This window comes from Globicephala melas, chromosome X (assembly GCF_963455315.2).
Source record: "Globicephala melas chromosome X, mGloMel1.2, whole genome shotgun sequence".
Taxonomy (NCBI): domain Eukaryota; kingdom Metazoa; phylum Chordata; class Mammalia; order Artiodactyla; family Delphinidae; genus Globicephala; species Globicephala melas.
Genome location: NC_083335.1, coordinates 36,626,234 through 36,652,622, shown reverse-complemented (window position 1 = coordinate 36,652,622; position 26,389 = coordinate 36,626,234). Strand labels below are relative to the sequence as shown.

Sequence of the window (26,389 nt, the reverse complement as noted above, 5' to 3'; positions counted from 1 at the left end):
CAAATTCATTTTTCTTAGAACACCAGTTAGTACCCCAAGGGACACTAGTGTTTCTTGGGTCAGTTTGAAAATCTCTGGCTTTTAGGCAGTTGAGGCACTGAGAAATGTATCTGGCCTCCCTGCGTGAATCTGCTATAAATTTCTGCCAAAAGATCCTTTTCATGTGATATTCTCATTGCAGATTGAAAGTTGGGGTAAATCTGTATCAGTGTGATTAAAGTTATCTCTGGACTGTACTCTTTCCTGATTCTTGCCATCCATCCGGCAAATATTAGCACCTACTATGAGCTAGGTCCTGTTCTAGGTGTTGGAGATACACCAGTGATGGAGACAGACAAGGTTCTCGTTCTCGTGGAATATATATGCGTGCATGCGCGTGTGCATGGCGGGGAACATATAATAAACACATATGATAATTTTAGCTACTGATAAGTGCCCTGAAGGGTGTTATATCAGAGAGTAATGTGAAGGGGTAACTTTAGATGGGGTAGCCAGGGAAGGCTTCTCCGAGTATGTGATGCATAACCTGAAAGAAGGAACTAGAACAGCTATGTGAAGAGTGGAAGGAAGAGCACTCCAGCAGAGGGAGAGAACTTGCAAAGTTTTGGGGATGGCCAAGAGTTTGTGGTTCAAGGGGTGTCGGAAGGCTAGTGTGTTTGGATTGTAGTGAGCAAGGGTGAGAGTGGATGGAGTGGGAGAGGTAGACAGGGGCCAGCTAATGCCAAGTCTTATAGACCATGTCAAGAAATTTGCATTTTACTCTAATGGCCATGAGAGGAGAAAGTAAAATGGTCAGATTTCCATTTTTAAAAGATCACTTTGATTGCAGTACTGATTGCAAGAGGGCAAAAGTAGAAGAGGGGAGACCCAAATTAAAACTTGATGGATTGAACATTGGGTGTTGTGGAGGGGAGAGCATCAAGGATGACATCCCAGTATCTGGTTTAAGCAGTTGGGTGGGGTGCCATTTGCTGAGATGGGGAGGACTAGAAATCGATAGGTCTCTTTTGGTCACATTAAGTTAGCGCTGTCCGTGAGGCATCCAGGTGGAGATGTGAAATAGTCAGGTGGAGATGTAAGTCTGGACTCAGGGGAGAGGTCTGAGCTGAAGAGCTAAAGTGGGGATTGTACTTAAATCACGGGACTAGAAGAGGTCACCTAGGAAGTGTAGCTGTAGGTGGAGAAGACAGCCAAGGACCAAGGCTTGGCTCACACCAACCTTTAGAGGTTGAAGAGCAGGAGGAGGAAGCAACAGATCCCGAGGAAGAGGCAGTGAGATGGGAGAAAAACCTGGAGGATGTGAAGTCACAGAAACTAGACCCTAAGTGACCCGGTGCGCTGGTTAGGAAGTCACGGTGAGCCAGAAGGTTTAGGCTTGGCCCTAAAGATTAAAGCTCTAGGAAGCCCGTGAGCCACAACTACTGAGCCCATGTGTCACACCTACTGAAGCCTGCGTGCCTAGAGCCCGTGCTCCGCAACAAGAGAAGCCACCGCAGTGAGAAGCCCACGCACGGCAACGAAGAGGAGCCCCTGCTCACCGCAAGTAGAGAAAGCCCACGCGCAGCAACGAAGACCCAACGCAGCCAAAAATAAATAAATAAAATAAATTTTTAAAAAAGAAAACTTTAAAAAAGAAAGCTCTAAAAAAAAAAAGAAAGCTCTAGGGAAATATTTACCAATGTACTATAGATTTCAAACAGATGCGTTCATTGTAACAAACACAATAATTCAGATAAATTACAAAATTAATGAAAGCAATACCAAAATATAGATCAAAAGTGAATAAGAAATACCAGGAGCATGCCATTTCTTCATACTGGGAATGTATTTATTTTGAACATGGCCTGTTCACAACTGGTTTTAGAACAATGTCTTATTGATGAGCCCGTGCCAAAGTACTTTTCACCATCCTGTTAAGAGCCCCCTGGTTAGAAAAGACTTCAGTCAACCTCTGGATTTCAGACAACTAGCTGCTTCTTTTGAGAGCAGCATGAAGGTTCCCTTCTGCAGAAGCAACAATGCTCTTGTGCAACAAAATCTCCCTTCTGTGATTTTTTTCCTTCTGAAACAGACTGGGTTCTGTGCTTCTCTCTGTAGAAAGTATCTGGAGCGTTCCCCTGCCTACCCCGCCCCCCTATTTGTAGTTAGAAAAAAAGAGCCCATGAGCTGTCCCTTTCATACTCTCGGACTCTGGTGTCCTGAGTCTGCTTCAGATTAATTCAATTAAACACCTCAAGCTGAATCTGTCAATCGTCTTTTTTTTTTTGCCATGGGCCTGATTTACTCTGCTAATAGGATCAACACATGTTATATACAAAGGTAACCATTAAATAATTATAAACAAATAATTTCACCCCATACTCCCAGCTGATTTTGCATCTCCTGCCAAATACAAAACATTTACTTTAATACATTTACAGCGATAATTTGCATAAAGCTACTGAAAGTGGGGATATTTTCAAAGCAGCTGCTTATGTGATGTGATTAGCAAAATCTCCCTACCCCATCCCCATCCACCCACGCTATTCGTCATTGCTTTGAGTTAATACATTGAAGCCCTCTGTTAAAATTAAAACATTATCTACAGAGACAAATGAAGTTATTAACATTTAGTTCAAATTAGTTGATTGAAATCCTTAATCAGTAAGGTCCTTTGTGAAAGGAACCCAGAAGCAGTGTTAAGTTTTGAGGAAGGAAAAGGAAAGGTCCAGAATATGGGCTGCTGCTCGGGGAGGGAAGATGGGTTTGGGGCACTCTGTATAGAGCTCTGGTAAGCCAGGGAATAGCTTGAAAGCACTGGAAGCTCAGGCGGAGGGGAGACTGCTAAAAAGTAAAGGAAAGGGTGGTTTCTAAAGGACAATAAAAGCCATTAAAAGCAAGTCTCCTTTAAGTGACAGTTCTGCCAAGAGCCAGCTAGCTTGTTTCCGGTGTGTCTATGATGAAAGTGGTCATTTCTTAACATTTTAGAAAATTCTCCAGCTCTCTGTAGGGATCATATCAAGTGAGGTTAAGGAATTCTCAGGCGTCAATTGACTTCTGACTCAACTTTGGGATTTTTGGAGACATATCTTAAAAAAAAATTAACTACAAAAGAAATTCTCATTGTAGAATATTCAAACAGTTATAACATACATAGAATCAAACCTGGGGACTTCCCTGGTGGTCCCGTGGCTAAGACTCCGTGCTCCCAATGCAGGGGGCCTGGGTTCGATTCCTGGTCAGGGAACCAGATCCCATAGGCGGCAACTAAGAGTTCGCATGCCGCAACTAAAGATCCCACGTGCAGCAACTAAGACCCAGCACAGCCAAATAAATAAATAAATATATTTTTTAAAAACCACCTTGAAAATAAAACCTGAACGATCCCCTCAACATCCACCACAATTCTAGGCTCACACTATTTTACACTGTGCTTCCAGGTTACTTTCTATGCATTTACTGGCATATACATACATCTATTTTCTTACACAAATACAACAAGCTCTACCTGTTCTGTATACCTCCTTGTTCTTTTTAAAATTTGTTTTATTGTGGTAAAATGTACATAACGTAAAATTTACCATTTTAACCAATTTTGAATGTACAATTCAGTGGTATTAAGTACATTCACAATGTTGTTTAACCATCACCACTATTCAATTCCAGAACTTTTTCCATCATCCAAAATAAAAACTCTGTAACCATTAAAGAGTATGCCCTCATTCTCCCCTCCCCTCAATCCCTGGTAACCTCTATTCTATTTTCTGTCTCTATGCTCCTCTTTCTTGCAAAATTGTTTTTGAAAAGGTAATACACAAACATTATAAAAAAATTCAAACAATACAAAAGGGCAAATACAATGTTAAATACCTCTTCTCCTATGCTTGACTCCCAGGGAACCAGGTAATCAGTTTCTTAGGTATCTTTACTGAAGAGTCTGTGCGCATACAAGCACACATGGACAGACATATACCTTCCCCCCTTTTTTACATAGTAGTAGCAAATCATACACAGCTTGCTCTTTTCACTTAATATCTGCGATATATAAATATATATAATACATATATATATAATTCTTATACATACACTTCTGTTATGCTAGGATCATTTTATTTCTGACTCAATTTTTTTTAATTAATTTTTTATTGTGGCAAAAAGCATATAACATAAAATTCACCCTCCTAACAATTTCCAAGTGTACAATACCATATTGTCACCCACATGCACATTGTCGTGCAACAGATTCCCCAGAGCCCCTCACCCCAGTCCTGCATGACTGAAACTCTACATCCACAAAACAACTCCTTCCCTCCCCTTCCCTCCAGCCCCTAGCGTGCACCATTCTGCTTTCTGTTTCTATGAGTTTGACTACTTTTGGTACGTCCTATAAGTGGCATCATACAATATTCGTCCTTCTGTGACTGGCTTATTTCACTTAGCATATTTATCCTCAAGGTTCATCCATGTCATAGCATATGATAGGATTTCCCTCTTTTCTAAGGCAGAATGTATATGCCATATTCAGTGCATATACGCTGAATGTATATGCCACATTTTCTTTATCCATTCATCTCTCCATGGATATTTAGGTTGCTTTTAATTCTTGTTATTGTGAATAATGCTGCAATGAACATGGGGGTGCAAATATCTCTTTGAGGGTCTGCTTTCAATTCTTTCATATATATTTCCAGAAGTGGGATCGCTGTATCATATGGTAGTTCTATTTTTAATTTTTTGAGGAACCTCCTTACTGTTTTCCATAGCAGTTGCACCATTTTACATTCCCACCAACTGTGTACAGTGTTCCAATTTCTCCACATCCTCACCAACACTTACTATTTTGTTTTTTGTTTTTTTAATACTGGTCAGACTAACAGGTGTGAGATGATATCTTATTGTGGTTTTAGTTTGCATTTCCCTGATGAATAGTGATGTTGAGCATCTTTTCATATGCTTGTTAGCCATTTGTATATCTTCTTTGGAGAAATGTCTATTCAAGTCCTTTGCCCATTTTTAAATTTTATTTATTTATTTATTTATAGCGGTATGCGAGCCTCTCACTGCTGTGGCCTCTCCCTTTGCGGAGCACAGGCTCCCGACGCGCAGGCTCAGTGGCCATGGCTCACGGGCCCAGCCACTCCGCGGCATGTGGGATCTTCCCGGACCGGGGCACGAACTCGTGGCCCCTGCATCGGCAGGCGGACTCTCAACCACTGCACCACCAGGGAAGCCCCTTTGCCCATTTTTTAATCGTGTTATTTATTTTGTTATTGGGTTGTAGGGGTTCTTTACATATTAACCCCTTATCAGATACATGGTTTGCAAATATTTTCTCTCCTTTCTTGACTTTTCACTGTTGATTCTCCTGTTGCACAGAAATTAAGTTCGATGTAGTCCCACTTGTCTATTTCGCCTGTGCTTTTGGTGTGACTCTTTTACTTCTCTCAGGGCCAGACTTTCATCAGGATAGCTTGGTTGTGATTTTTGCCTTCCTTTCCACCTCAGTACTCTCTAGCACATTGTTTTGTTTTGTTTTTAAATAAATTTATTTATTTATTTTTGGCTGCCTTGGGTCTTCGTTGTGGTACGCAGGCTTCTCATTGCCGTGGCTTCTCTTGTTGCCGAGCACAGGCTCGCGGGCTCTAGAGTGCAGGCTCAGTAGTTGTGGCGCACAGACTTAGTTGCTCCGCGGCATGTGAGATCTTCCCGGACCAGGGCTCGAACCCCTTGTCTCCTGCATTGTCAGGCAGATTCTTAACCACTGCACCACCAGGGAAGTCCTAGCACATTGTTTTACAGGGGTGTTGGCTAATTACTATTGGTTCTCTGATGGGATACACCCAGAATTACCTTAATTTTTCTGGAATCATTCCCATGGAAGGTAATGCCAGGCCTGTGTGAGAGGGGGTTGTTTCCTCCCATTTTCTCACTTCTTTCCCTTTCATCTCCCCTTTTTCTCCCCTTCCAGAATCTCCTCTGGGGCCTCCTCCTTCTCTCTCCCACCCTCCTCGTGAGTGGGGCAGTGGTCTCTGAGACAATGACAGGTCAGCCCAAGGGCTTACTCCAGACCAATGAGCGCTTCTGGGTTCCAGATGGACCAATTAGCTTATTAGGGACATTGAATACCTGTATGGCTGGCATCTGTCCCATTGTCCTCTTATTAACGACCCTCTTGTCCATCAAGGATTTGAATGTGTAAATGAAGCCGTATTCTCTCTCCCATTTTTTTTTGTTTTGTTTTTAAATTTTGGTGGCTTTAATCCATCCCCACAACTTCTGCCCAAGGCCAATAAAACACAGCCATTCTCCCTTTGTAAAAAGAAAGAGGGGTTGGGTTTCCTTCAATTGTCTGCCCTTTTCTGTCTCCTCCACTATTTTTGTTTTACTCTGTAGTTAACTTTGCATAGAGCAGCTTCGCCCGAGGACCTGTGCGGTGGACCTAGGCACTCTTTTCTCACTGCCGGTTGCAACCGCCTTTTCGTTGTTCTAATCTGGGGGTTTGTGGGACCAGGGGCTTGGCGGCTGGGAGAAGAGTTTGGCCAGAGCCTTCCTTCTGCATTTCACACACATTCTGCTCTCGCTCTCTCTCTCTTACTTACACACACACACACACACACACACACACACACACACACACACACACTCTCACACACACCCGTTCGGGCCCCTCTCCGTGTGTCTTCCTTCAAGATGACAGGGCGCTGGAGAAAAGGCTGCTGGAATCAGCTGGTAGGTACAGTAGTAGCCCGAACCCCACCCACCCGCTGCCTTTGCTCGCTCAGGTTTCTCCGGTCACTCCTGCCAGGGGAGAAAACATGTAAACGCGCCTCCAGAGGAGGGGCAGGGGGAGCTGGGAGCGGCGGGGGCGGCGGAAGGTGAGCCGGGGAAGGTGGCCGAGCACCGTGCTGCCGGGCCCTTCCCAGAGCTCCCTCGGGGCGGCAGTCCCAGCCCGGTTCGCCCCCACCCCATCCCCCTTTTCGTCAGGATTGCCTTTTTTTCCCCTCCTTCTGCGGCGGCGGAAATGACAGTGTGGTGCTGCCGCGGTGTCATGGTGCTGCCCCTGGACTGAGGAGCGAAAACTCTAAGTTTGGCTCGGGAGACCCAGCCGCGGTAGCTTGGCGGCCGCCGTGCTGTCCCCGGCGGGGCGCGCGGGCGGGCAGATCCCGGCTGCTGCGCGGCGGCGGCGGCGAAGGCGGGCGGCGGCCTAGAGCGGCGACGGCAACGGCGGCAGCGGCGGCGGCGGCGGCCGGGGAGCTCGCGCCGGAGCCCGAGCCAGTTCGCGCAGGAGGCAGGCGAGCACCCGGCGCCCTCGGGCGCGCCGAGGACATGGCCGGCAGCCGGGAATGCTCTGGGTAAAACGCGCCCCCTCGCCGCGGCCCTGGGGGCCGAGCGCCACCGCAGGCGCAGGGCTCGGCCCCGGCTCGGGCCGCGTCTCAGGTGCGGCCGGGGCCCGGCGCGGGCAGAAGGCTGCTCCGGGGCTCGGCGGGGCGTGATGACGGGGCCCGCGAGGCTCGAGGTGGCGGCGGCGACGGAGGGCGCCCCGGCCCGGCCCTGGCTTCCCGTTGCGCCGCTGGGGCCCGGGCACCCGTCGCTGCCCTCCTGGGACGGAGTTTGCACTCTGCGATGCGGGGCGGGGGCGGGTCCACGGCCTCCCGCGCAGCCCGGTGGGGCCGGGTGCGGCCCCTCGAGCGGCTCTCCTGGAGCCTGGGTGCTAGTCTGGGAAAGGGCACCGCCGCCTTCCCACGCTCCCGCGGCCGGCAGCCTCCTCGGCCCGGGCGGCGCCCCTCGGCCGCCCGGCGGTGGCTGCTGCGGCAGCCGGTTGCTGCGGACAGCCTGCCCGCAGGAAGGCCCGGCGAAACTTAATCCCTTTGCTGCCGGAGGAGCGATCCTCGAGTCTCCGTCTGGGTGGTTCCTTATTTCTGGCCTAGCTGTGAAAGCAGCTCAGTGGGGGAGAGGGAAAACTTATAGGTGCCCAGGACAGGCTGCGACTGAACCCGGGAGAGGTGGGGTTTTTCCATTCCTGGCTCGTAAGAATTAAGTAAATAACGGCGGAGTAGATTTACAGAAACATTTTCGGTGATAAGGATTAGGTTACTTAGCATTTCGTATGCAGCGCATTTCTTGGAGGTGTTTCTTCTCGGAGCAGGAAATTGGGATCCTGGGGTCCTTAGGTTCTTCACTTTCTCTCTTCCACACTCCCCTACCCGCCTTCACGCTCACTCGCCTTCTTCCTGCGTGGTCGTCACACATCTACCTGCCCACCCGAATCTCTCACCAACCACCCGTCCCCTGGACTCCTCCCCATCAATCTGTGCACTCCCAGCCTCCCAGCCATGCAGCCTCTGGCTTGTGAACCACTTTGCCTTTTTGAGGGTTTCTGAGTGTGGGGAGGGTGCATGGTGATGGTTGTTTGTGAAGAGGAGCCCTTATAAAGGAATATATTAGAGGCTATGTAAATAGACAAGTACTACTGTGTGTGAGTTGATTCTTCAGATTCTCAAATTGGGCCAAGAGGTCTGCCTTTAACCCCATTCTGTTCCCTCCCAGTACTCTAATCGGTTCTCTGGCAATGGTCCAAAAGAAGGGAAATGCTGAATAGGGAGACTCCCTCTGTACTCTACCCGGGCTGGTTACCCCTAACCCTCACATGCCCCTTTTCACTTCTCTCCACTGATCACTGCCCTGGGTGGGGGAAGAGTCTTTGCTATTTTTCTGTATTCCTGCCCAATCAATTAACTTAATGCAGATATATAATGTAAATTAGATTTCTCCTGATTGTTCCTCACACCTTGATTTATGTGCTTGAAATACAAGTCTAGGAGCCAAGAAGATCAGAGAGTTCATTCCCAAATCTGATGTTGCATTGGCTTTGTGGCCTTAGGACATTCCTGTGACCTTTCACTTGTATGAAAGGCATCATATTGTGTACTGGCTATTGTGAGTCTTGGCATGGCCCTTTGAAGATGAAAGGGTTCTATAAACTCTCAGCACTATACTTTTCGAAGAAAGTTCTTCATTTACCTTTTATTGGGGTAATAGATTGGGTGTAAGTAGCAACCCTAGTTTACTGGGAACCCTCACTTGCCATTATTAATCCCCTTGGGAGGCAAATATATCACTCTACTTTGGTCCTAAGTCTGTTTCTTTTTTTTTTACTCTCGTGCACATGCAACTGAATGAAAACATACATAAAAGTAGGCATACAGAGTAATTGGCGATTATTTTACACTAAGGCTTGAATCATATCTAATGTACTCCAACCTGACAATCTGAGTCAGACTCATTTGAAAACATAACCTCACTAATTTTTAGCCCATATGGGGTCAGATAGTTAATTTCTACTGAAAAGTGGCATAAATAATTTTAGTCATGGCTACCTGAGCATGATTAGCATCTAGCAGTGGTGAGTCAATAATATTTATTAAAAGCACCTACAGCGTGCAGAATCCTCTGTTGACTGGTCTAAGGCCGCAGCCTTGGCCTTGTATCTTGGCCTCCTGCTTGTTTAAGGCCTACCTCCTTACTTGCAGCTCCGGGATTAGGCCAGGGAGGGGCTGTGCAGGGCTGGGGTAGAGGCTATAGGGACATGAAGGAGCAATTGTTTCCCTCCCATTCACTTTCGTGACTACTAGACTCCTCATCTAGCATGTTGTACCTTGCAAGGCCACCCCCCGGGGAAGTACTGCCGCAAATCAGAATGACTTGCTTGCTTCATGAACATATCATCTGAACAGTGCAAACTGATTTAGGTGAAATTGGTTTAGTTAATCCCTCCTCTAAGTGCAGGGCAACTTGCTCAAACTTGTATATCCTAAAGCAGTGCCAGTGGAGTCTCATAATAGCGTCCAAAAATTGCTGTGGGTAGTGAGCCTGTCCATTCCCTCATCCCTCCTCCCATGAAATCTGCTGACACCATGACAGTTGAGAAGGAAACTGCAGAAGGAGTATGTCTTTGCTACTTGGTGAAGAGGAGAGAATGTCCTCCCTTGACTCTGTCCCTTAGTACTCAGGTTCTCTCTTTCCCAACAGGGACAGACAGCCCTAAAAAGGAGGTGAAGACAGGGCGGAGGCACAGAACGTGTCTCAAATGGCTGTTCTCAGAGGTACCTGCTTGGCCTTGTGTGTGTGTGTCATTCAGTCTCTGTGGGTCTTGGTAAGTCCCTAGCTGTTAGGCCATGGTCCTCTGCTGCTAGTGGAGGCCAGGGGGTGTTCCATTTCCAGTTAGCATTAAGTTTGTGGTCTTCTCTTCTGTGCAAAAGGGGAACATGTGGTACTGTGTTTGTGAAGCACCTCCTTACTTAGGCTGAGTGCCTTGACTTAGAGCATTGCATCACCAAGATATGACATGTAACATGTTGATACCGGATATACGACAGTTCAGGAGAGTTCACAGTTGTTCACTTTTTGATGAATGAAATTTGGGTACCAAGGTGGTGTTGTGCTAATGTCTGTATTTCAGGTCTCTCAACAAACATTGTGTTCATCACTGAGCAGTGTGAAAAATAGACTAGAAAAGTGTTTCTCAACCAGTGTGTTGGATCATGCTAACATGTGAGAAGACCAGATGAGTGGTGTTGAGACAAGAAGTTCCAACTCCAATGATCCCCTCTGTACGGGCTGCTAGCCCTCTTTTTATTTCCCTTCTCTTCCAAGGATCAATATATGTTTCTGTCTCCATTTTCATGAATTAAAACTCTGCTAAGAGTCTTCTGTGGGCACTGGAGGTTTGTGGCTCTTTCTACAGTTTCTCTTTTTCCATCTTCCCCTTCTCCATGATCACAGCCAGACATATTCTTTTTGACAGTCTCCCAGCTCCTGCATTGCCCTTAGAAATCCTGTAAGCTGCTAAGACTACTAGATGGTTAAAGTATGGGTGGTGGAGGGATTTTGAGTAATGTGCCAACATCCACTACTCCCTTCTCTGTGTTGGGTTCAACTGAATACATAATAAGGGTGTTGGTTCTGCCTAAGTGGGTTAGCAAAGTATCCTTAGGAAGACTTGTTCTACTTGGGTTCTTTTCTCCCTGCAGAGCTCTGACTGCCTGACCTTGGGCTTTGTCTCAGACTCTTTCCTGCAGGTCAGACTCCTCTAGTTGATGAACAGCATCCCCAGTCTCTGAATCTTCCTCTTACAGAGACCAGAAGATCTGATAACAAATTCATTATATAACCTAAAATCCTCCTGAAACAGAAAATCCCGGTATTTACAGTTTTCCAAGTTAGGGGTATAATGTATGGGCATGGTAGACAGTGCTAATGCAGGACAGTGACATGTCTGAATGTATACAGCCCAGAGATAGAAAAATGGTTTACGGTCCAGAATCCTCCATCGCTTTGTCTATAGCCCTTTGTTCAGTGTTGCTAAGATCCATGTGGTTCCCAGGGGAGTAGAAGCTTGATTTCAAATAGGCTTCTGTTCTCTGTCCCTTGTCTCTGACCTGAACTTGGGGTCCTCTCAGCCTAACACTCAACAGCATGCCCTACATACATATATTGCCAGTTTTATTCTGTAGAAGTAGAGATGACTGCCCATTTTGGGGGGGGGGGGCACTGAACATTAAAAAATTTACAAATATTTTATTGGGTAACAGATTGGGAAAAGCAGTCCTAGAATAGATGGAAAGCTGTGCTGGTAGCAGTAGGTAAATTAAGTTTGTTCTCCAATCTGGAAACTGCTAGTGTAATTGGCATTAAGATAAAGGTGTTATGAATTATACTTAATGATTTGTGACAATTATCATGTGTTACCTTGGTAAATCTATTTCTTGGTTACTTAGATTAATCTATTGTGTTTGTAGCAGATCTAGGACTTTTAGTTCTGCTATTGTGATATTCCTTTTAATGTTTATGATGACTATATTGTATAAAATAGCCAATGGCTGGATTTAGGAGCTAATTATTAAAAAAAAAAGATCATTAAGGAACTTCCCTGGTTGAAACTTCGCCTTCCAATGCAGGGGGTATGGGTTGGATCCCTGGTGGGGGAGCTGGGATCCCACATGCCTTGGGGCCAAAAGGCCAAGACATGGAACAGAAGCAGCATTGCAACAAATTCAATAAAGACTTTAAAAATGGTTCACATCAAAACCATCTTTAAAAAAAAGTATAGGTCTCAAGTCATTAAAAAAAATCATTAAATCCATGTACTGTAAAATATTAAGTAGGCTTTAATAACCTATTAGACAGGAACTGGCTCTGGTGCTGTCAGTCTGTAATCAACCTCCAGTCCTGAGCTCACCCTGTGTGTGATAAAAGCTTAAGAAAAAAGAAGAGAGACAGTTCTTCCCTTTGCGGGGGACTCCAGTTTAACAGGGGAGACATATGAGCATAATAAATACCACAAGAAGACTCATGGCCCTCCGGAAAACTTGTGGGGGAGTGTAATTGTCCTCCGTTATGTCAACCATGCATTTGGGGTGAATTTCCAAACATGTGCTATTTCCTTAATAACTTGCTCTGTATCTGTCATCTGTGAATGTGTGTTGAGAATATCTGTATTTTTAAAGCAAGCTAATAATTTTATTTTATTCTCATCTGATCCTCACAAGAGCCTGTGAGATGGGTAGGGCAGGTATTTTTCATTTGACAGATGAGGAGGCTGTGGCCCAAACAGTTTAAATGTCTTACCTGGGATCACTCAGCTAATTCAGTTTAGAGCTAGGACGACAACCAGGCTCTGTTGTGAGGATCAAATGAGATAGTGGCTTTGGAACCATTTGAAAAGTGTAAAACTGGTACACAAATGTAAGGTGACTGTTATTATTAATTATGCTTACTGACCGCCTAGCCTCTTTTTTCTGGGTTTCTATTTTCAGTCTATCTTTTTAGGGTGAGAATTCTATGCGTTGGTTGCCTTTTATGTTCCCAAATGATCATTTCTGAAATTAAAGAGGTCTTTTCCTACTAATAGTATTCTAGGATTTGGTTGTCTTCCTTTTCTTCCAAAAGGTGTTGTCATTAGTTTGTACTCCCATGGGACTCTCCTCACCTTTAGTTGTTCCCTGGAACACCCATTATATCTTCTTTGAAGTACAACAGGCAAAACCAGCCACTGTCCTTGGGCACCTTGGCTTAGCCAAGGGTAAGTAATGCATTTTGTTTATTTCCAGTTCCTTTCATGATGATGCCCATTCTTGTCAGCCTTTCTTTTCTTTTTCTTTTTCTTTTTATTTTTTGGTATGCGGGCCTCTCACTGTTGTGGCCTTTCCCGTTGCGGAGCACAGGCTCCGGACGCACAGGCTCAGCGGCCATGGCTCAGGGGCCCAGCCGCTCCGCGGCACGTGGGATCTTCCCGGACCAGGGCACAAACCCGTGTCCCCTGCATCGGCAGGCGGATTCTCAACCACTGCGCCACCAGGGAAGCCCTGTCAGCCTTTCTAGTCACACTAATAAATAAGACTTGTGTCTTGAGGAGCTGGTTTTCAGTAATCCAAGGTGTCTTTCCTATGTGGTAACAGATAGCAAGAGCTCTGTAATAATAGGATGTCAGAGCTGGAACACATGTTAAAGAGATTGTCTGGTGATTCTAGTCCAACTTGAATGACATTTTACAGTTAAGGGAACATCAGACTAAGCCAGGACTCATTTGCTCATCCTCCAAGGCAGAGAGGCAGTTTCTGGTGTTTTTAGGAAGAGCTCATGGGACATTACTGTTAATATCCTGAAGAATGTAAATTCTACAAGCCAGCTGAATCCTCATTGTACAGCCCAGGGGTCAGGTTGGGTTTTATACTCATGGTCTTTCTGTGAAGAAAGGGAGACTGTGGCTCCTCAGGGAGGTAATGAGAGCCCAGACCCGTGTTCCGTGGATCTGGAAGATGAACACTAGATGGAATATAAGCTGTTGAAATAAGTAGACATTTAATTATGTTCAAATAACACTTGAAATAATAGCATTCTGCCAAGTGCAGATCATGACTTCTCTCTCTGATCAGAGTTAACCGAATTTTGGATTTGAAGGGCAATGCTGAAATCAATCTTTCATTTTGTAAGTGCAGAATGTATTATTTTTATTTTAATCGTCTGCATTGAAAACTCCTCCTTTGTATTTCTATCTACTCACACAGTCTTAATGATACCTTCTTAAAGTTTATTCTCATCAACTTTTTTTTCAGGAGTCTCAGCCTGAAGGGGGATGCAGGGTGACGATAAGCCATACAGAAACAGTTTTATACTAGAACAAGGGCAAATACATAAGCATCCTTATTTGACTACACAGCAGTAACTAAATGATATGGAAGGGAACAAATCAGTGGATGTGGATGTGGGCATTTGTTTCTTAACATGGCATTTGGTCTGCCCGCCTAGGCATTTCATCAGTGCATTTTTATGGCAAACCATTGTGTTTTCTGGCAAAAGCTTCATGATTGCCTGTCATTCAGTGACACTCTACCAGGTTTACATCCTGTCTTTATCCTTAGTGTATTCTCTAATTCTGCATAGATTAATGATTCACAAGCTTTTTGAAGTTGCAGCACTGCCATTGTTTTATTTTTTGTCCTACCACTTCCTCCTGTACTTCCTAAAGGTATTTTGTGATCTAGGAGTCAAATATTTTTTAGGAGTCTTATCATTTTTAAATGAATAAAAAATTGGGAGCTGATAATTTTCTGACACCCATTGATCATTAGAGATGTCCCAGGTATTGCAAAACCTAGACAGGGAATCACTAACCTAGAAGAGCAATTGAAAGGAGTAAGCAATTCAGTAGAGTTTAGAAATAGTACATAATTACATAGTTGACAGTATGGAATAGTGGTTAGGTGTTTGTTCACACTCTGGATTGTGGGTTTGAATCTGTTTTAAAAATTAAGGTAAAATCCATATACCATAATATTCACCATTTTAAAGTGTACAATTCAGTGGGTTTTAGTATATTCACAAAGCTGTGCAATCATCACTGCTAAATCCTAGACATTTTCATCATCGTCAAGAGAAAACCCATACCATTAGCAGCCACTCTCCATTCCCTCTACCCCCATGCCCCCCGACCCAGGCCCTTGACAAACACTAATCTACTTTCTGTTCTTATGGGTTTGCCTATTCTGGGCATTTCCTATAAAGGGAATCATATAATCTGTGACCTTTTGTGACTAGCTTCTTTTACTTAGCATAATGTTTTCAAAGATTATCCATGTCGTAGCATGTATCAGTACCTCATTCCTTTTTCTTGCTAAATTATATTCTGTTGTATGGACATACCACATTTGTTTATCTGTTCATAAGTTGAGGGACATTTGGATTGTTTCCACCATTTGGTTATTGTGAATAATGCTGCTATGAACATTTGTGTACAAGTTTTTGAGTGAGCATATCTTCAGTTCTTCTGGATCATATGGTAACTCTACATTTAACATTTTGAGGAACTGCCAAACTATTTCCCAAAGCAGCTGCATCATTTTACATTCCCACCAGCAATGTATGAGGGTCCCAATTTCTCTATATCCTGGCTGACATTTGCTATGTTTTTAAATTATGGCCATCCTAGTGTGTGTGAAGTAATATTATAGGTATCCTAGTGAGTGTAAAGTGGTATCTCAATGTGGTTTTGATTTGTATTTCCCTAATGGCCAATGATGTTGAGTACATTTTCATATGCTTACTGATCATTTGCATATCTTCTTTGGAGAAATGTCTATTCAGATCCTTTGCCATTTAAAATATTTTTTTGCCTTTTTATTGTTGAGCTGTAAGAGTTCTGTGTATTTCTAGATACTTGACCTGTATCACATGTATGATCTGCAGATATTTTTCCTATTCTGTGAGTTGTCTTTTCACTTTTTTGATGGTGTCATTTATAGTACAGAAGTTTTAAATTTTGATGAAGTCCAATTTATTTTTTTTCTTCAGTTACTTGTGCATTTGGTGTCATCTAAGAAACCCTTGCTTAACCTAAGTTCATGAAGATTTACACTTACGTTTCCTTCTAAGAGTTTTATAGTTTCTGTGCTTACATTTAGATTGTGGATCCATTTTGAGTAAATTTTTATGTATAGTGTGAGGTAGGGCTGTAACTTCATCCTTTTGCATGTGGGCATCCGGTTATCCCAGAACCACTTGTCAAAAAGATTATTATTTCCCTGTTGGATGGTTTTGGAACCCTTATCAAAAGTCAGTTGACCATAAATATAGGAGTTTATTTTTGGACTCTCAGTTTTATCTGGTTTTGAATCTTAACTTTGCTACTTGCAAACAAGTGTGACCCTGAACACATTACCTTTTTTGTTGTTGTAAAATAGTACCTGCCTTTTAGAGGGTTGTTGTGCCTGGCACATGGCAAAAGCACAATAAATTTAAAGGGGAAATGTGCTTAGGTAATCAGGGAGGTAGGGAAAATGGGAGATAGGTTGAAAGGATGCTGAAATATTAGGAGTGACCAGAACAAGGTGGCCTCATAAATGAGAGATGAGATGAACAGATGTTTGGAGAAGTTGCAAAAATACTCAGTTCCCCGAAATTGTAAAATAAAACAGAATAGAAACAGTATAATAGAAAAAGTTACTTACCATAAGGAACAGAGTGTAACCATCTTATATTATTCTCTATACAGCCGAAATCAGTTAAGGTAGTTATTTTAAAGCACTGATGTTTGGCTTTTTTTCTGCCAAGGACTCTTTTGAGAACATTTTGAATGCTATGGACAACCCTCTCCCCGTGAAAGTGTATATATGATATACATACAGCATCCTTTAAACATTTCTAGAAGTTTCAGGAATCCCTGGTTAAAAATCCTATTTTGACCTTATCCAAGGCAATCCTGACCCATAGCATGCTTTCCTAAGCTTAGTTTCATAGTGAGGTTCAAGTGTCTCACGTAGTCAGGAACAACTTTTAGGACTGCAGGAAAATTCACAGAGCTTTTCCTCTGTACAGAAGAATTAATATGGCGTGATCCTAAGATTTAGAAGAGTTGTGGTACTCTAATTGTTTTTGTAAAGGTTACAACACAGAGGCAGGTCTATCAGCAATGCATCTTGACCAACTATAATTTTGGCAGGAGGCCTTACTCGATTCTCCCAGGTAGCTTCCAACACAGACACTGAGGAATGCAGACCTGCAGTTCTGGAAGAGGCAGTAATAGAAATGCAGAGTAAGGTGGAGATGGGCCTAGAAGAAAGAGGTATGATTCTGAAAGGGACTAGGAGTGAGAGGCAGATTCAGAGAAACTCAGAGGGACACAGAGAGACACAAATAGAAGTGGAAACATGGTGTCTATAAGCCCTCTTGTAAAATAGTCAAGATATTTGTCAAGTGAAGGAGGTGAGATGATTGAAATAAAGGTGTGTGGGAAAGAGCACAGGCCTTGGCATTAGACTGCCCCAGTGCTCTGGGTGTGTGTGTTCCTGGTTCATTTACTTAATAACACTGAGCCCCAGTTTCCCAACCATAATATGCATATAGTATTAGCACCTTCCGTACAGCCTTCCTGATAGAATTTAATGAAATATTGTGTGTAAAGTTCTTAACATGGCACTCAGAATACAGGAGGTACTCAATAAATGCTAGGCCCCTTTTTAACTTCCTCTACTTGAAGGGATCCTTCATTTAACAATTTTTAAATACTCTGTGAGTGTGAGGCACTGTACTATGAATAAAAATATGAAATAGTTGATGCCCTCAAGGAGCAAGGAGGGTTAGCTGGAGACACAGATGTGTAAATGAAATAAAACAGAATGTTCTGGAAGCCACCAAGTGGTTGAAGTGATAAACATGTTCAGTGAGAGAACTCCTAGGTTTCTAGGCTTGGATGGTGACATTCAACAGATAGGGAAAATTGGAAGAGGAGCAGGTGTTTTGTTTTGGGGGGCAGGGAAGAATAGCAAGTTCATTTATGGACATGTTGAATTTGACCAATGGAACTACCAAAGGCAATATTCCTGCTTTGAGTGGAAGTTGGAATCTATCATCTCTAAAGTCTCTTCCAATTCTAAGATTCTATGATATATGTACATTTTAATTGTTTTACTTTTTCATCTCTATAGGTGAATGCTGATAGATGTTATAAACTACAAAATACTAGCCAACAATTTCCAAGCTCTTGTAAATTGTAAAATAAGAACACCACACACCTCACTTTTAAAAAAAGTGGTTATACAAACATCAAACTTATCAAACCAACTGAGAGTGACCATTTTACAAAAAGATTCTTCACTTTTACAGTCCAATTTCCTATAGATTTCCATTAAATAGCTAGTTAGTTAAGTGCACTTAAAAGGTTTGATTTAGAAACAGCTTTTAGGGATACATCTATTGTACTTATGCACAATGTATAATTGTACTCAGTATTTAAGTTTCCTGTGAGAGGGCTATGCAGATATCTCTGACAGATGACAAAACCTGAACAAATACCAGTGGCGGAATCAAACTTTCAAGCCCTGATGAGAGTCTCCGGTGATAGTGAGATGATGAACAAAAGTTATTCAAAAGCAAAAGATGCCTTTCTCTTTCCTATAAATAAGATTAACACTTTAAACCAACAAAATATATTTTATACTTTTTATATTTTAATATTTTTCCTATTTGTCTCTAGTAACTCAGTTTACTAGAAATAGGATGGAACAGAAATTTCCATGTGTGGTAACAGGAAGTAATTCAAGTTCACACATCTGAAGAACTTATTATCCTGTGCTGAGAACTACATTTTTCTAAAGCTCTCTCTTCTCTTTTTATGCAGGCTCTGAGAATGGGATCATTTCAAGAACTAGAGAGTTAGTTTCAAATATGGCCTTGTTTTCCTTCCACTAGATGTGAAATAGGAGCAGCCTCTGTATTTTAACTGGAAGTAAAATAGAGAACAATATTGGAGAATGGAGACTGAGAATTTGGCAGGGCCTCAGGTGCATCATAGTCCAGGACAAGAGATGTCAGTGGAGAGGGTGTGTGAGAGACTGATCCGCACCAGTGTGGTGAGTTGGAACAGGAATGTGAGTCAGTAAACCGGGATTCAGAGATGGCCTCTAGTTTCTGTTTATTAGTGCAGGAAAATAAACCCACGCATTTGTCAAAAACAAGGTTTAAAGGGGGAGAATGGCTTTTTGATTAATTCCCAGCTCACTTTCTTATTGCTTCAGCATCCCTGGGGAATCCAGCCTGTAAAACCTCCATTGGTTAGTGTGTAATTATGCTACATCCACGTTTCCTTTGGAAATGCTTAATGACTCTTGCTTCGTGTTCCTTGCAGGTGAAAGCCCAGCCTCTGCGGTTCTTAATGCCTCAGCAGGATTATTTTCACTAAAGATGGAAACACTGGAGTCTGAATTGACCTGTCCAATCTGCCTAGAGTTGTTTGAAGACCCCCTTCTGCTCCCTTGTGCTCACAGCCTCTGCTTCAGCTGTGCCCATCGCATCTTGGTCTCGAGCTGCAGCTCTGGTGAATCCGTTGAACCCATTACTGCTTTCCAGTGTCCTACGTGCAGGTATGTTATCTCACTGAACCACCGGGGCCTGGACGGCCTCAAGAGGAATGTGACTCTGCAGAACATTATTGACCGCTTCCAGAAGGCTTCCGTCAGTGGACCCAATTCCCCAAGTGAGAGTCGCCGGGAGAGGACTTACAGGCCCAGCAGCGCCATGTCTAGTGAGCGAATTGCTTGCCAGTTTTGTGAGCAGGACCCGCCAAGGGATGCAGTGAAAACATGCATCACCTGCGAGGTCTCCTACTGTGACCGTTGCCTGCGGGCCACGCACCCCAATAAGAAACCTTTCACCAGCCACCGCCTGGTGGAACCAGTGCCGGACACACATCTTCGAGGGATCACCTGCCTGGACCATGAGAATGAGAAAGTGAACATGTATTGTGTATCTGATGACCAATTGATCTGTGCCTTATGCAAACTGGTGGGGCGTCACCGAGACCATCAGGTCGCGTCCCTGAATGATCGGTTTGAGAAGCTCAAGGTAAGGGATCTGGGAGATACCCCTTACACGACTTTGTCTCTTTATACACAGTTATACAGTTAGCAAGTTCCTTAATAAACCAGGTCACTTTTTCTATATGACAAGTGAATTAACTCCAAATTCTTCTCGTGACAAATAGCCTCCTCGCCTGCAGGCTCTCACTGGAACCTGTTTCATCTGTTGCACAAACCTGTTTGCGTTCGTTCACCTCTGGCCAGTTCTGGGGGAATTAGCCTATGGCTCATACTAATAGTACGGCCAGAGAAACAGCAGCCTCTCTCCTCTGACAGTGATATATTGTACCCTATATATCTTTGCCGTGATCTTTCTACCTCTTCTTTTAAGTATGTGAGTACCCGTGTAGGTGTATTACAATTAGCATATGTGCTGATTTGCATATATATGCGTATAGCTATGGGAAGGTTGGGTGTGTCTCCGGTATGTGTGGGTGGAGGTGTCTGAGTGTATCTATGTAGGTGAGAGGTTTTTGTGGAGGACAGTAGTGTATGTGTTTGCACACTCAGTACACTAAATAAGCAAAGTTTTGGTACTGGCCACTACAAATTGCCACTAAGCCCTTAAGAGGGGGCTAATTCTAAACCTGCCTTAAAAAACAGAGCAAAACAAAACAAACAGCCAAAAAAGGGACTTCAGTGTACCACGAAGTTAGGAGGGATAATCAAATACCTGAACTAAAAATTTAAACTGAAGGCAATAAATATTTAATCCAGTATCATATTTTGTGCCAGTGTTGGTTTTGAAGTGCTTGTTTGCAGTCTCTGCCTGGGAAGTTCCTGTTCGGTTGCCAGAGTTTTCTGAAGTTGTTGTGCCAGCATAGTATTTATATGCAAGTCTAAGTGCCTATTTTTTTTAAAGCACTACTACCTCACGTTGATGTTAACAAATGTCAGATCCAGCAAAATTGTTTTAGTCCCATTGCCTGTCTGCTACGTGGCTTGATTTCTCTTAAGAAGCTACTTAACAGAAATTCCAGAAAAATAAAATGTTTAACTGAATAATAAGATTACCACTCCAAAATCAGGCCTAGATATATAAGCCAAGCTGGAAGGAAGACCCAGATGGGATGGAAGGAAGGCAATAAAAGAGTGGAGATCTTCCTCTTGCCATGCTATGGAAAAGTCATTGTAACATATGTAAAAATTATGATGTTGGTGAGGGTAGTAATACTCAGAATAGGATACATTTTCCCTTCTGTAATTTATTGAAAAAACAATATTGAGAGTGACATTGACAATGGTTTGTGCTGTTTTTGATTTTTTATTTACATTTAATATTTATAAATTTGTACAAAGTTTAATGTTTGTTGATTTCACTAAGGGTGATATTCTCATTCATATCAAGACTGCAGAGAGCAACAATCTCAGTGGCTGCAATTCTTTTTTTTTCTCATTTTTAATTTTTATTTATTTCTTTAACATCTTTATTGGAGTATAATTGCTTTACAATGGTGTGTTAGTTTCTGCTTTTTAACGAAGTGAATCAGCTATACATATACATATATCCCCATATCCCCTCCCTCTTGCGTCTCCCTCCTACCCTCCCTATCCCACCCCTCTAGGTGGTCACAAAGCACCGAGCTGGTCTCCCTGTGCTATGCAGCTGCTTCCCACTAGCTATCTATTTTACATTTGGTAGTGTATATATGTCCATGCCACTCTCTCACTTCATCCCAGCTTACCCTTCCCCCTCCCCGTGTCCTCAAGTCCGTTCTCTACATCTGCATCTTGATTCCTGTCCTGCCCCTAGGTTCTTCATAACCATTTTTTTTTAGATTCCATATATATGTGTTAGCATACAGTATTTGTTTTTCTCTTTCTGACTTACTTCACTCTGTATGACAGACTCTAGGTCCATCCATCTCACTACAAACAACTCAGTTTCGTCTCTTTTTATGGCTGAGTAATATTCCACTGTATATATGTGCCACATCTTCTTTATGCATTCATCTGTCAATGGACACTTAGGTTGCTTCCATGTCTTGGCTATTGTAAATAGAGCTGCAGTGAACATTGTGGTACATGACTCTTTTTGAATTATGGTTTTCTCACAGTATATGCCCAGTAGTGGGATTGCTGGGTCATATGATAGTTCTATTTTTAGATTTTAAGGAACCTCCATACTGTTCTCCATAGTTACTGTATCAATTTACATTCCTACCAACAGTGCAAGAGGGTTCCCTTTTCTCCACAACCTCTCCAGCATTTGTTTGTAGATTTTTTGATGATGGCCATTCTGACTGGTGTGAGGTGATACCTCATTGTAGCTTTGATTTGCATTTCTCTAATGATTAGTGATGTTGAGCATTCTTTCATGTGTTTGTTGGCAATCTGTATATCTTCTTTGGAGAAATGTCTATTTAGGTCTCTGCCCATTTTTGGATTGGGTTGTTTGTTTTTTTTTTTATATTGAGCTGCATGAGCTGCTTATATATTTTGGAGATTAATCCTTTGTCAGTTGCTTCATCTGCAAATATTTTCTCCCATTCTGAGTGTTGTCTTTTGGTCTTGTTTATGGTTTCCTTTGCTGTGCCAAAGCTTTGAAGTTTCATTAGGTCCCATTTGTTTATTTTTGTTTTTATTTCCATTTCTCTAGGAGGTGGGTCAAAAAGGACCTTGCTGTGATTTATGTCATGGAGTTCTCTTCCTATGTTTCCCTCTAAGAGTTTTATAGTGTCCGGCCTTACATTTAGGTCTTTAATCCATTTGGAGTTTATTTTTGTGTATGGTGTTAGGGAGTGTTCTAATCTCATACTTTTAAATGTACCTGTCCAGTTTTCCCAGCACCACTTATTGAAGAGCCTGTCTTTTCTCCATTGTATATCCTTGCCTCCTTTGTCATAGATTAGTTGTCCCTAGGTGTGTGGGTTTATCTCTGGGCTTTCCATCCTGTTCCATTGATCTATATTTCTGTTTTTGTGCCAGTACCATACTGTCTTCATTACTGTAGCTTTGTAGTATAGTCTGAAATCCAGGAGCCTGATTCCTCCAGCTCCATTTTTCTTTCTCAAGATCGCTTTGGCTATTCAGGGTCTTTTGTGTTTCCATACAAATTGTGAAATTTTTTGTTCTAGTTCTGTGAAAAATGCCATTGGTAGTTTGGTAGGGATTGCATTGAATCTGTAGATTGCTTTGGGTAGTATAGTCATTTTCACAATGTTGATTCTTCCAATCCAAGAACATGGCATATCTCTCCATCTGTTTGTGTCATCTTTGATTTCTTACATCAGTGTCTTATAGTTTTCTGAGTGCAGGTCTTTTACCTCCTTAGGTAGGTTTATTCCTAGGTATTTTATTCTTTTTGTTGCAATCGTAAAATGGGAGTGTTTCCTTAATTTCTCTTTCAGATTTTTCACCATTAGTGTATCGGAATGCCAGAGATTTCTGTGCATTAATTTTGTATCCTGCTACTTTACCAAATTCATTGATTAGCTGTAGTAGTTTTCTGGTAGAGTCTTTAGGATTCTCTATGTATAGTATCATGTCATCTAGTGGCTGCAATTCTTAGACTCCTAAGATGGTAGGCCTTGGACTTGGTCTAGTTGAAGCCCTATGCCTTAAAGTGGTATAAATGGAGGCTTTGAGAGGTTAAGCAATTTGGTCAAAGTCCCAGAACTGGAACTGGAACTCAGCTTCTAGAGCTGAGTTGAATTAAGTACCTTTCTATTGCAGCCTGCTGTCACTTTGTTTTGGACCTAAATTTTCCCTATGAAATGTGATTTGAAACTTACTTTTATGCTCCAGCAACTGCACATTTCATGGGTCACAGATAAACGGTTAACAGAGTCAAGGAAAAGACATAGTATAAACTTAGAGTTTTTTAATGGCAAGAGTTGGGGGCGGGGTGCAGGAAGAGTGGGGGACATGGAGAGGTAGAACAATCTCTTGCCAAATATTTGCAGGTGTTGGAACTATAATAAGGCATTGGCCTTGAGAAATATTCCAAACAGAAAAATCTGTATCCATATGTACTGTTGAGATAACAAAAGACTGGATAGAATAAGCCTGTATCTACAGAGCACCAGCTTTTTGAAAACATCCGAAAACATGAAAACATTGGATGATTGATTAGATATTTGGCATCGTGCAGCTATAGTCCTTGTCTCCAGGGATAGATGGAACACAAAAGTATTTTACCAAAAGATCCTTTACTCTGTAACTAATCAGTAATTTTTGGAGAAAGAGAGGCCAAGTTTTGAATCGTTCCCCTTTAAGTTTTTAGGAAATGTGCAGAAAATTCAGATTATAAATTAAGTGGAAACTTCTTTGCTCATTTTTGGACGGAGAGTGGAAACATATGAATCATTCCCAACCGTGTGGTTTGTTATGTTGTCTGGAACATCTTGGGCTTTGAGGGGGGAGAGGGAGGTGCTGCTTGTGTGAGAGGGGGATGGAGTGGGGTAGGAGTCACTTTGGTTTGGTGCCAAGTATAAAAGGATATTAGTTCTCCACATTAAGCAGAGAGGAAGTCTGACTTTTAGTGTCACATATCCTCACTTCTTTGAGTTAATTTTAATTTAGGAAAGCATTTAGGATTATCCCCTTAATCTGCTTGATTCTTCCCCAAGGAGAAAGGAGAAAGCCAGCTGTCAGAAGCTATAGGGGAGATGGCCTTGAGTATACTCCCCTGGCCCTGAGAGGAGCACGGGAGTCCTACAGGAGTAGGGAAAGGGCTTTGACTTTCTGGCCAGTGACTGATACAGTGTTTGTTTGTACTTTTTTGTTCTGGAGACTCGTTGTTGGCGTTTATAACTACACTTTTTTTTTTTTACTAATCCCTGATTAGGATTAGTGGTCTCTAATATTTATTTGTTCAGTAAAGAATAAACAGATCATTACATTATAGATGAAAGGTCAGAATAACCAGAAGCCAGCCTGTCATCTTAACATGTACTCTAAATGGACTAGAGGGTTTGGGATACCTAGTATAGTTTATTATCCTTAGTTAATAGTCCAGTTTACCTAAATATCCTTCAGAAGGCTACCAGTGGTTCTTCAATTTGAAAGAATAATTGTGTTTATGACAGTTATTACAGTTGTAAGGCCTATCAGAGTAACTATTTTCTCTATCACTTTTCATTTACTACTTCCAATATATATCTTAGTTCATGATCTGTGTTGCGTTTCTAGTGCTTCACATTTTAGAGTTTTCATTGTCACATGACTTCCTCCCCTTAGAAAAGACTGATATTATTGTATTAATAAATGTGGCTTTATAAAAGAGGTCAAATTTGGGTGACTCTCTATTGGTGACTCAACTCAATATTCCAAGTTCTGTACAACTTGGTTCTCATGCTTGCCCAGCTGTCTTTTCTTCCTGCCACTCTCAAACATGTTACCTTCACCTGTCCAGTCTAACCTAACTGTCTGCTAAACATACTACTCTCTTTCCTGACTCTTAACTTTCACTCATACTGTTCTCTTGGCCTGCTTAGGAATCCTACCTATTCTTTAGTGCTCAATTAAAATCCCACAAGGCCGCTCCAACATACCCCTGGGGGCCAGGCACAATGTCTTTTATTTCTCCAATGTCTTCCTTAGTGTCTAGCACACATAGTATATGCTCAAGAAATCCAAGTGAATTAAATCTTTGTAATGGATTTGCAGTAAGTATACCAGCATCTATAGCTTGTTTCCATACTCATAAGATATAAAGCTGTCTTACCATTATGAATACCTTAGAAGTCTGGGGAGAAAAATCTCCTGTGAACTACTGATAATGTTCAAAACCACAGTGTTAGCAAAAGTACGACATGTCCTTAATTTTAGGTGCCTATCCATTTTGATTGCTGGATTTTCCAACTGCCTAACCCCATGGTGACATCTGTATAAATCAGATGTGATTATTGTAATTCTCTTTGAGAGTGATGGCTTCACATTTCCATGCCCACAGCCTGCCAAAAATATAGCTGATGAAAACCAGGGGGAATAGAGGAATTTCCTGAAAGGAATAAACAAGTACATTTTCTTTATCTCATTACATTTCCACAAATTCATTACTACAAATAATTCTTTTTTTTAAGATATTGGAAATGTCTGTTTCTTTTTTTTAAAATCTTTCTTTCTTTCTTTCTTTCTTTGGCTGCATTGGATCTTAGTTGCGACACGTGCGATCTCACTGTGGCATGCAGGATCTTTCATTGCTGCGTGCCGGCTCTTCCTTGTGGTGCGTGGGCTCTTCATTGTGGCGTGTAGGCTTCTCTAGTTGTGGCGCGCAGGCTCTAGAGCACACGGGCTCAGTAGTTGTGGCTCGGGCTTAGTTGCCCCGCGACACGTGGGATCTTAGTTCCCCAACCAGGGATTGAACCCATGTCCCCTGCATTGGCAGGTGGATTCTTTTTTTTTTTTTTTTTTTTTTGCAGTACGCGGGCCTCTCACTGCTGTGGCCTCTCCCGTTGCGGAGCACAGGCTCCGGACGCGCAGGCTCAGCGGCCATGGCTTACGGGCCCAGCCGCTCCGCGGCATGTGGGGTCTTCCCGGCCTGGGGCACGAACCCG

At 42.7% G+C, this 26,389-nt stretch overlaps 1 protein-coding gene across 6 annotated transcripts in view; it reads left to right on the top strand.

Moving 5' to 3' along the window:
• The first annotated feature begins 6,596 nt into the window (after nucleotides 1-6,596).
• Nucleotides 6,597-26,389, top strand: part of MID2 (midline 2) — a 108,558-nt gene continuing 88,765 nt past the window's right edge. For 4 of the 6 annotated variants that reach the window (XM_060292719.1, XM_030835806.2, XM_070044719.1 and 1 more), the window contains exons 1-2: nucleotides 7,206-7,331; nucleotides 19,160-19,875. In XM_060292719.1, the coding sequence (XP_060148702.1) occupies nucleotides 19,216-19,875 (660 nt within the window). In that variant the 5' untranslated portion in view covers nucleotides 7,206-7,331; nucleotides 19,160-19,215. Of the gene's footprint in view, nucleotides 6,709-7,205; nucleotides 7,332-18,688; nucleotides 18,885-19,159; nucleotides 19,876-26,389 lie in introns of those variants that run through there. The other 2 variants (XM_060292715.1, XM_060292713.1) reach the window with 2 other exon arrangements.